General features: G+C 31.8%; 1 protein-coding gene across 1 annotated transcript; it reads right to left on the bottom strand.

Moving 5' to 3' along the window:
* On the bottom strand, positions 3,809 to 4,853 carry LOC105164367 (osmotin-like protein). Its single transcript, XM_011083005.2, has one exon. The coding sequence runs from the start codon at positions 4,801 to 4,803 to the stop codon at positions 4,075 to 4,077; it is 729 nt and encodes a 242-aa protein (XP_011081307.1). The 5' UTR covers positions 4,804 to 4,853; the 3' UTR covers positions 3,809 to 4,074.

The following is a 12,306-nucleotide window of genomic DNA, read 5'->3' as shown; positions in this document are numbered from 1 at the left end:
TTATTATTATTATTATTATTATTTAGAGACGAAACTAATTATTAGACGGTAATTAAAATTATAAAAATATTAATATTTTTTTTAAATAATAAAAAATATTTATAATTATGCCGAACATCAAGAAAGTTGCTTAATTTACTTATTTTATTATAGTATCTTATTACATTTAATAAACACACCACCTGTCCACTCTAGCAAATTTATGCATATGATTTAAATTTGTGATTGGAGGTGGGGATGTGTGTGAAATATTTTATGAAAAGCCAAAAAAGCACGAAATTTAAAGACTGAAAACTCTGAAATCAAAGGACGGCTCCTCAGCCTCTTCCATTCGTAGCAGAAATAAGGCATCCAATGTTCTTTGTTTTCTTTTGGATCTTTGAACAGCGTATATAGCAAATGTCCTTTGCCCTTTACCCAAAACTATACCAAATTGGCTTTCACCCTTATCTTGATTCCATAAACGATTCATGGAAACTTGACAAACTTAGAATTCTAAAAAGTTTTCTCATGAAAAATATAATTTAGAGATTTATTGTAAATGCAAATCAACCTTACTTGGTTTGAAAAATTATATTTAGTACTTTTAGAATTTGTTTTCATTTAACTAATAAGTATCCCATTGATTAAAATTAACTGAATTTGTTGATATTAACAAAAAAAACTAAATGGAAATTGATTTTTATCCTCGATTGACTTAATTGCAGGTCAAATATTTTTTTTTCGAACTAAACCACCCTTATAATGGTGAAGATATACCTTCTCACATACATCAACGCGTGAAGACGCATGTGGTAATTTGGTCATAAAAAAGATTTATTTAACCTGCAATAATTTAGTAATAAGTCAATCGAAGGTAATATAGATTTCTTATGCAATTTTTTTTTTGTTAATATCGCCCAATTAGATGAATTTTGACGAACGGTGGACTTATTTGTTAGATGGAAGCAAACCTCAGGGGTGTTAGATGTAATTTCTCAAACCACAAGGAATTTACGTATAATTACACCAAATCTCAGGAGAGAAGAGTCTAATTATTCCTATAATTTAAATATCAAATTGCTGGGAAGAATTTTAAATTTTATTCTGATTGATAATGACATTGGCATGCAATTCAAAATGATTGCAATTGAAGAGCTCGAGGCTCCCTCTTTAATGGGATGCATTTTCAAAATAAAATCGTACCATGGGGTACTGATCGCTTTATATAGCACATCATTTGGGACTATTTCTTGGAACGTGACCACGTACCCGTTTAAGAGCCCTAGTTTGGAGCTAATGATGCTGGCACACACTCTAAATTAGACGCACATGATTATTTCAATGACTTTTGTAAAATTCGGTCATAAAAAGCCTAAAATTATGAAATATCAAAAAATGATAAGACTCTTTTGTAATTTTAAAAACATTAAATAATAAAGTATCAAAATTACATAATCAAAAATATATTTAAGTGTACACGATGCAACACGGTGGTTGCCTCGCCACAGTTTAGCTGCTCTACTGTATGCCTTTATCCCATTGTAAGTACGGCCACTACGTCCTCATTCCATTATTGCAAATTGCCAAATATTGTGCTGAATAACTCAGTTGGCGAAGGTGAAAGTCGATGAGATTATGGGTTTGAATTTCATCTTATACATAGGATATTTTGTCTATTGCATAGCATGTGTGTTGTTTTTATTAGTTTATCGCTCTTACTTCAAAAAAAAAGTATAATATTATTTTTGTTGGGTTAATTATACTTAAGCCCATTGCATAAATGTAAATTACATGTTTTTTTCCTAAGTAAATTTAAAATTATATTTATATCATTTTTGAAAATACTCCATTTGTCAACCCAAATAGAATTGGTGAAATACCCATTTTACCCTTCATTTATTTTTTTTAAATAACAAACAAAAAATTTCACTAGTAAAAAAGTTACTATTGCCTATATTTTTAGTTGCTATAGATTAAAAGTTTTGGTAAAATAACTAGTATTTATTACGATTAAATAATAAAATCGATGTTAAAATTTAACTTACCCTCTATGAATATGTCACGATTATGAACCATAGCAAATATTTTTGCAATGACTTTAAGCCGTGACAAATATTTTAGTCACACTCGCAAATATCACAGCGAATAATTATTGTATGGTCATGATGAATGACTATTTATTACTGTTACTTTTTTTTAATCATGATAATTAGCAATAGTTAAATGTTATATTTTTTTTTGTGTGTTTAAAATGGTCATATGTCTCTAGATGTACTTGTAATGTTTATATTTTTTGAGAGATGAATTTATCATATTTCTATTAGATTAGTTACATTTTGTCATTTAAATTATGATCATTTTTATACTTTAGCATCTAAATAATTTTTTTTTGTGTGTGTCAACTTACCATTTCAACTTTATAAAATTTTGTACCTTTTCATTTAGAACTGTTTTTCAACCAAATTTTTTGACGAAAAAATATCACGTACAGTGAACATGTAATAGTTAAATGTATGTGATCTGATATTTTTACATATGCACAATATGTGATGTTTTTCCAACAGAAAAATCGATAAAAATATTCTCATATGGCAAAGTGCAAATTTTACAAAATTGAGATGATAATTGACACAAAAAAAAATCAATCATAAAATGTAAAAACAGACATAATTTAGACGATAAAATATAAAGAAAATCTTACATATCTAAACAAAAAACTATTCCTAATACCAATGGTAAAATAGTCCTAAACACGTGTTCCTAAATAAGATTGACCGTTCCTATTACTAATACTAAAACACTTCTAAACGTGTGTTCTTAAATAAGATTGACATTTCCTAAAACCGTTACAGGAGACTGTTTCAAACAAAAAACTGACGTGCTTAATACTATTTAAAAAATTGACCACCAAGAATTATGATGATCATTCCTAAATTATCACCAATATAAATACATATAGTTCCAAAAGTCAGGTTTGAGTATTACAAAGACCGCCAAAAAATAACTCAAAATAAATTACATAACCATTCTAAATGTTTTCAATGCATTCCAATTAAAAAAATCAAAATTTTATATTCAAATATAATATTAGGAACGACCACCATCAATATATTACAGTGACCGTGCCAAATTGGAATGATCCTTCACCAACCGTTGTAAATTTAGTAACACCTTCTGCAGTGACGGTTCGTTAACCATTCCAAAATTCGATCCAAAATAATTTCTTCAATTTCGAACTATGCCAAATGATAAAAAAATCGTTCTTAAAATCGTCCTAAATCCCATATTTTTTTGTAGCGTCTATTTCTCTTTTTCTTTTCTCATTCTTTTTTTCAATAATTTCTAATAAATTTCTTCTATTTTTTTAATATTTTTGTTTATCCAATTAAAATAATAAGTAGTTTTTAAAATTTAAAATTAAATATGCACAAACATCTGAACAATTATCTAATGATAAATTTTATATGGCAGTTACCTACTACAGGGATTAGTTTGAAGTGAGTTCAAAAGATATGGACTATTTTAAAATTAAATTTAAATATAATATTAAGAATGGTTACCATCAACATGCTACAGTGATACGCCAAATTGGAATGATCCTGCACCAATCGTTTCTAAATATTACTAACGTCCCATCCGAAATAATTTCTTCAATTTTAAACTATGCACAATGACAAAAAATAAAGAAAACTCAAATATTAAACTAAATATTAGTAGACTATTAAAATCAAAAAAATATTAATAATTTTTTAAATAATAGAGAATATTTATAATTATAATTTTAAGAGAGATCGATGTGATTTACCGTATCAATATACGACAGGAATGGGATAAAAGATCTTTTATTTTAAAAACAAGGTCGAAATTGTTACAAACTAGAAAGTTTTATTTGGGGGCAGACAAATATACTGGCAGTTCATTTTCAAAATAAACTTGATTATCAGATACATTCGAAATAAAAGCAAGTACAGCCAAACACGCCCTTAATCTACTTTCTTTCCTTTTCCATAAACCTTACACTAAAATATGAGTAAAGTTCAGACGACTCAGACAGTAGTTCAGATCCCATGCACGCAAAAGCAATTATGTCTTCTAGTGGCAGAAAATGACTTTGAGCTCACGTGGCGCAGAGCACTCATGCATGAGCGACGGGCTATCGTGCGCGTAAGTGAAGGTCGCCGGACAAGCGTGCTTGAAGAACTCCGAGTAGCTCGACGCCCTGCAGGTCTGCGGGCTGTTGTAATGGTTCCTGCAGCAGAGCTCATCCGTCCCGAAGGCCGCGCAGCCGCTCTTGCACCCGACAACCGCCCCATGCGGCGGTCCTCTCACCTGCAGCGCGTGCGGACACGTCGACAGCAAATCTGCCCGGCAACCTACCACGGGGCACTGCCCCTTCCCCTCGTGTGGCGTCACGGTCATCGGGAGGTTGAACCCGTCGACTAGACTGACGCCGTAAGAGGAGAAGTCGGCGTGGCCGTGGTGGAGGGAGAACTGGGCTAGGGTTGCCGGGGCTGCACCGCCGTGGCCGTCGCACTCGAGACGGCCACCGCAGTCTCCGGTGGCGCAGGAGAAGCGGCCGTGAGCGTAACTGCAGCCCGTACGGGCCCAGTGGCCGGAGGGGGCGGGGAAGGAGCGGTGGGTGAGGGTGGACAGAGCGAAGCCACCGCGCTCGAGGGCCGGGTGGCCAGCGTTAGGCTGAATGGCGGGCCAAATGGTGAAGGGGCAGTTGTTGACGACGGTGAGAATGAGGCCCGGGGGAGTAGCGGTGGCTAGGGTGCACAGGATAAGGAGAAGGGAGAGTGTGAAAAGGGGAGCGGCCATTGATAGTCAGTCAGGTGAAGAAGGGTTAGAGAGTTTGGAGTTGTGTGTGTGTATATATAGAGGAGTGACTGTGTAAGAGAGCATCTTTTGTCCTTACTTTCGGTTCTCTCTCTTTCTTTCTCCAACAGCAATAAAATGAAATATTAGTAGTAAAATATTAAGTGATAAATTTAAGTAGGCATGATTACACTCTTCTTCGTCAGGTTTGATATAATTATATCTAAATTTTTTATAATTTATAAAATTATATTTAATACTTATGAAATTTATTTCTATCTAACAAATAAGTCTTTCGTTAGTCAAAATTAATTGAAATTGTTAATATTTATAAAGAAAGGTAAATAAAACTTGATATTTACTCTCGATTGTATTATTAATTTATCGTAAGTCAAATAATTTTTTTGATTAGACTACCTTTATAACGGTGAAAATATACCATTTTATATGCATTAACGCTCAAAAATGTATGAGGGTAATTTGGTTATAAAAAACATTATTTAATCTACAATAAATCAAGAAAAAGTCAATTGAGGTAGATATAAATTTTTTTTTATTTTTTTATTAATATTAACAAATTTGGTGAATTTTGACTAATAGAGGGACTAATTTGTTTGATCGAAGCAAACCTCAAGGATGCTATGTCTAAATCTCAGGGAACGGTGTGTAATTATCCCAATTTAAAATTATCACTATATATATCACTAGAAAAAAAAAATAACTATTAACTAAAATTTTAATAGTTATGGACTAAAAACTGTGGTAAATCAGTTTTGTTGACTACGATTAAGAAAAAATTATTTTCCATGGCTTTTAACCATGTCAAATATTTTAACCACCCTCACAGATACCACGGCCAACAACCGTTGCATGATCGTGGGCAATGACTATTTGCTACAATTTTTTTATTTTTAACCATGACAATTAGTCAAGGTTAAATTACTATTTTTTTGATAGTATATATATATTACTTGTTCCTGTGTAAACAGTTCAATAGTTCAAATACAAAACTTTTATATGTGAGATGTCGTGTTCGAACATTAGTTGTGTGCGTAGTTAAAAAAAAAAATAGAAGAATAATTATTGCATATAATTTTAAAAAATTTATTAGCAGTCTGTATTTTATAAATTATTATTATTAATAATTAATGATACATATATAGTCACAACTTATTTTATATTTTTTTTGTTTAGTAACTTTTACATAGCAATTATCATTATTAAATTTATGAAAATCAACGTAACAAAATAAAACTTCTGTGTTTACTACTTTTAATTAGTGACAATAATATTGTTAATATCATTACTTTAATTTTTGTTCCAATTTTATCTTTTGTTGAAGTGTAATGCGCTATCATGATCTCTATGTTCCGTAGTTCCCAATTTGTCTATATATAAATAAAAACATGTAAAAAAAAAAAATAGGAAAGTTGTGTTTCTATAGTTATAAATTAGGGATACGTACACCACCTCCCCTGAAGTTTGGTACAATTACACGTAAATTTTTTGTAGTTTGGAAAATTACATTTATCATTCCTGACATTTATTTTCATCTAACAAATAAGTTCCCATTTGGTCAAAACTCGCTGAATTGCTGATATTAACCAAAAAAAGAAGACAGAAAAAAAATCTATGTTTACCTCCAATTGACTTATTACAGGTCAAATAAATTTTTTTATGGCAAAATTACTCTCATACGTCTTTAGGTGTTATTGCATGTGAGGATGTAATTCGCCATTATAAGGATATTTCAGTCCAAAAAAATTATTTGACCTACAATAAGTCAGTAAAAAGTCAGTCGATGGTAAATCTCAATTTTCATTCACTTTTTTTTGTTAATATCAGCAAATTCAGTGAACTTTGACTAATGGTGGGACTTATTTGTTAGATTGAAGCAAACTCCAGTGGTATTAAATATAATTTTCCAAACCACAGAAATTCTACATGTAATTACCCCAAACCTCAGGAAAGGAGAGTGTAATTATCCTTATAAATTATTATCTTTAAGGGTTAAATATGTACACTTTGCCTCTTAATTATCCTTAAGTAGCATTTCTTTTCTTAAACTAATAAATATATTACTTAATCACTCCCATGCTACTAAATGTTTAGACAACATTGCCCTTATATTATATATATATTTATAATTCAAAAAATTTCTTTTCTTAAAATTAAATTAAAAAATTTTTAATTGGAAAAAATATTTTATTACAATAAATTAAAAAAATTTAAACATATACATTGTCAATTTCTTTTCAAAAGTATATAAGAGCTATTGGGATATTTATTAACTTATTACTTTACTTTTCGAAAGTGATTTTACATAAAAGTCTTTTGTGTATTTATTATACTCATTTATAACTTAAATTTTAAGTACGAAAAATATAATATAAAATTAAAATATTTACATAACTAAATATAATTTATTTTGTTAAAATACTTTTCCAATTAAGAAAATTTAAATTGAATTTAAAATACAAAATATTAAGAAAAGAAACACTTTGAACTATAAATATTTAATTACAAGGGATTACGTGTTACATTTATTAATTTAAAAAAATAAAAAATATTATTTTAAGAATAATTTAGGGGGACAGAGTGTATTCGATCTTATCTTTAATTATGATATATATATATATATATATATAAATAAATATGTACCACTTTCAGCTTTTGAGCTCTTTATTTAATTTTGAATATTTCTATGAACAAGTTCACTTGTATTTTATTTTATAAAAAAAAAATAGAAATAATAATGGAGAAGTGAGGAGTCATGAGTAATATGTGAGATGAGTAGAGTTTACCTGTTTCGGTAGGGCTCCATTGTGCTCTGCATTGCTTCCCATTCCATGTGCTTCGGCTATCAGAAACTTTTAACCGTTGTGCCATCTCAGTTGCGTGATCACAAAATTGTATGTATTATTTGCAAATGCCACCCCTAGTTCTTGAAATTTGACATTTACTCTCCATACGGAAAAATACAAGCAATCCTATTATGATATTCAAATGAGCAAATTACCCCTTTATAAAAAAATAAATAGTTATTTACCTTTTTGTATTTTTTAAGATAGAATAATTTACTTTCCCTATAATTTTTAAAATGAAGCAATTTACCTCCCTGTATAAAGAGGTAAATTGCTCATTTTAAAAAGTATAGGAGGGTGATATGCTCATTTTCAATATCACGGGGAGTAAATTGTTCTTCATCCTATGTAAGTGTTCCTTTTAATTGTACTAAGTCAAAGACTTCTAAAAAAATTGCATTGAGTACTATGAGAATATATAAAAATGAAATGGAATCATTTGAGAGATTATAAATATAAAGATTAAGGAAGTGTTTCGGTTCCTTTAAATTATTTGCTTGAACTATGTATCATAACTTATAATATATAGCCTTATAATTGTTCAAAAATAGAAATTATAGTGATTGAAGCTTGTGGAAATTATTTTTCAAAAATAAATGTCTGAAAAGAATATTATAAAATAAATGTTACATTGAAACAAAATTTACCGTGTTACTTGTTGGCGATTATACTGAATTCTCTATGAGAAAACAATATTTATTGATACTTAGGGGATTAATTTTTCAAGGTCTGATGGAGTTGTTCAGGCCAGTTGTACAAAGAGGTCGAATCTAGTTCAAATTTGTCGACAATACCAAATTAGTTCATGCCCAAATTTCAGACCAAACTCGTGGCCCAATATGTTAAGAATAGGTGACTAGAAAGTTAATTAAATCGACGATTTTGTAATATGTTCTAAGCAATTTCTTTCGTTATGTAATATTGAATTATTGAATGAAAGTTATATTATATGGCATCGTCTTGTTGTGTTGACTTCATATGTACTTTGCTTTACTGCTTTAAATCAAAACAGAGCTTACAGACCGATTATACAACTAAGGTAATTGGATTGTGCATTGGATGGCAACTGTAACATCAATTACTAGTGGTTGAAACTGAAATGTTTCAAGTTGAGAATCTTGAGACTAAGCATCGAGTTTTGGATTGAGACTTGTACTATGTGTTGCACTCACTGGATGAGTGTCGTGTTTCATCAATGACATACGTGGGATGTCTATGCAACTTTAGTGGGGGGTTGACAAAGATTGTCAAGCCGATTGAACTGGCTCTTGAGGAGTCATCATTATTAGAACAGGTGAAAGCCAATCAAGTCGGCAGTTTATAACCAGTTCTGGACCCTTTCTTTGCAACTATAATATTGAATTATGAACATAAAAGTTATACTCTATGACATTGTTATTGTGTTAACTTCTTATGTAAATACTGCTTTAGACTACAATAAATCCCATACAATATTTAGGGTCACGATGAAATTACTTACTACTTGTACAGTTCAGAAGGGATAAAATCATGTTTGACAACCCAATTGTAGAGTGGATATCAGATAAATCCTAACCAAACTATTACAACGATTTTGGAGTACAAAACTCCTTAATAGATACTAACCAATATTACAAAAATATTGAATGAAAATAATGTAAAAGAATAAAAAACAGAAAAGTAGAGAAACAAACACTGTTTATGAAATCGGCTCAAAATCTGCCAGATCCAACTCAGGGTAACTCGGTCACACAGTAGTACCGTATCCAAAAACACCAACCAACGATAATACCACAAGTTTGAGAACCAACCACAAAGGACTTCAATCACTCAGATATATGTTTCACTCGGTCACAAAGACCCAACTCAGAGATCTCAGAATCACAAAGAAGATTGCTCAAGAATGTTTCTTTCTGTTTTTCCACCGTGTTTGAGAACGGGGAAAGAACCCCTATAAATAGGGTCGAGAGTATGGCAGAGAAGGAAAGCCATGGTGGCTTTCTTTATGTCATTAACTTGGCAAAGGAAACCCGCCATTTTAGTCGGTGAAGAACATGGAAAAGGTACCATGGAGATTGCAGAGAGAAAGGATAGAGAGAAACAGTCAGCGCAATGAGAGAGGAAGAAGAGAGAAGAGGAATAGATAATGCTAGGGTTAGGTATATAAGTGAGTGGAGTTGGGTCGGGTCATACCGGGTCGTGGGCTGCCAACTGGGTCGGGTTGTGGGCTTCAGAAATTGGGCCATTAAATAAAGACATTTGGGCCATAAAAAATATAACACACTCCACCTTGGACCAAAACCTTTATTTAAAGGAATATGGTCTGGAGTAAGAAGGATCTGGCATTATCATCACTACCTTAAAGGGGGCTTAGCCCTGTGTACTTGCAAGAAAGTGTAGCAAAGTTAGTCAGGGGCTAAGTTTAAAATTTTTAAACAGTTAAGAAATTTATCAACGGGAAGACTCTTTATGCCCATATCAGCTGGGTTTTCTTCAGCTCTTACCTTTTCCAATTTGATAACCTCTTTACTTACAATATCACGAATAAAATAAAATCTCATATCAATATGTTTTGTCCTATCGTGAAAAACAGGATTTTTGCAAAGTTGAATTGAAGATTGACTATCAGAAAAAACAGTAAGCCGATTTTTAAGAAAACCAATTTCTTTAGTAAGGCCCTCAAGCCAAATTGCTTCTTTGAAAGGTTCGGTGGTAGCAATGTATTCGGCCTCAGTAGTAGAGAGCGCAACAATGTGTTGTAGTTGGAATTTCCAACTTGTGCATAAACCACAAAAAGTGAAGATGTATGAAGTGGTGGATTTTCTACTATCTTTTTCATTTGCATAATTGGAATCTACAATCCAATGAGATTAATAGAATCAGAGAATTTGAAGAAGTTTATACCTATATTGTCGGTACCACGTAGATACATTAAGAGCCATTTTAGGGCCTCCCAATGGGGAGGTCCCGGATTTGATACGTACCTGCTCAAGCAACTTATAGCATATGCAATATCGGGTCGTGTACATACCATAAGAAACATTATTGACCCAATGACATCTAAATAAGGAATTTTACTCATTTTCTCTTTTTCAAAGGCTGTTTTCGGACACTGATTTTTGCATAATTGAAAGTGAGCAGCTAAGGGCACATAAGTGGGTTTTGAATTTTCCATAGAAAACTTTTTCAAAATAGAATGAATATAGGATTTTTGATTTAAGAGTATGGAAAACCTTTTTCTATTTCTACAAATATCCATGCCAAGAATTCTTTTTGCATCACCAAGGTTTTTCATTTCAAAATTTTTGAAAAGATCATTTTGCAAAGATTCGACCAATTTTATTGTAAGACTAGCAATAAGCATGTTGTCAACGTACAAAACGAGAAAGACAGGAACATCATTCAAGAACTTGAAGTATAAGCAATGATCATAGTCACTTCTTTTGAAGTTAAGGGAAAGCATAAACATATAAAATTTCTTATTCCATTGCCTTGGTGATTGCTTTAAGCGCATATAAGGATTTTCTTAACAAGCAAACATGATTGTGTTTGTTTTTATCAATAAAACCGACGGGTTGCTGCATATAAATATTTTCATCAAGATCTCCATGCAAAAAAGCAATTTGACATCCATTTGTTTTAGCTCCCAATCAAAATGAGCAGTAAGAGCAAGAATTATACGCACAGTGGTATATTTAACAATAGGGGAGAAAATCTCATTGTAATCTATCCCTTCCTTTTGAGTGAACCCCTTGGCTACTAATCTAGCTTTGTATTTTAAAGGGTTTTCTTGTTTGATTTTAAAAATTCATTTGCAATCCACTAAGGAACAATCTTTTGGTTTAGGTACTAGATCCCAAGTATGGTTGTCTTTAAGAGACTTCATTTCCTCATTCATGGCACTAAGTCATTCTTTGGACTTAAGAGCTTCGTCTACATTTGAAGGTTCTAGGTTTTCAATGTTCAAGGCTATTTGGAAGTCATTTAGCCTAGAAGGGATCTTCCGTTCTCTTCTACTCCTATCACGTGCTAGTTGATAGTTTTCTAAGGGATTTCTTACGGGTTCTTCTTCTAGGTCTAAATTTTGTTCATCACTATTAATCTCTACTACATTATCTCCCTCTTCTTGGTTATCCTCCAGCTTATTAAAGGTCATGTCTTTTGGTTCTATTCAGTTTTTAAGAGACAAGGCATCTCATTTTCGTTGAAAGTCACATCTCTACTAATGATAACCTTAAAACCGGGTTGGCAACAAACCCACAACCTATACCCTTTGACCCCATCAGGATAACCAATAAAAACACATTTCATAGAACGAGGTTCAAGTTTATCAGAAGTTTGATGAACAAAGGCAGAACAACCAAAAGTACGTAACAGAGAAATATCAGGTTTCTACCACTCCAAACAGTTTCAGGAGACTTTTCCAATAAAGGCACAGAGGGAGATAAGTTTATCAAATATGCAGCAGTTAAAACTGCTTCACCCCAGAATGATTTTTGTAAACCTGAACTGATCAACAAACATCTCACTTTTTCAAACAAAGTACGATTCATACGCTCAGCAACACCATTTTGATGTGGGGTGTATGGATTGATCTTGTGCCTTTTGATACCAAATTTATCACAAATATCATCAAAATTTTTATTGCAAAACTCAAGACCAT

The sequence above is a fragment of the Sesamum indicum genome, linkage group LG6 (genome assembly GCF_000512975.1).
Source record: "Sesamum indicum cultivar Zhongzhi No. 13 linkage group LG6, S_indicum_v1.0, whole genome shotgun sequence".
NCBI classification, from domain to species: domain Eukaryota; kingdom Viridiplantae; phylum Streptophyta; class Magnoliopsida; order Lamiales; family Pedaliaceae; genus Sesamum; species Sesamum indicum.
The sequence above is the reverse complement of the archived record's forward strand: the minus strand, read 5'-3'. Positions and strand labels throughout refer to the sequence as shown.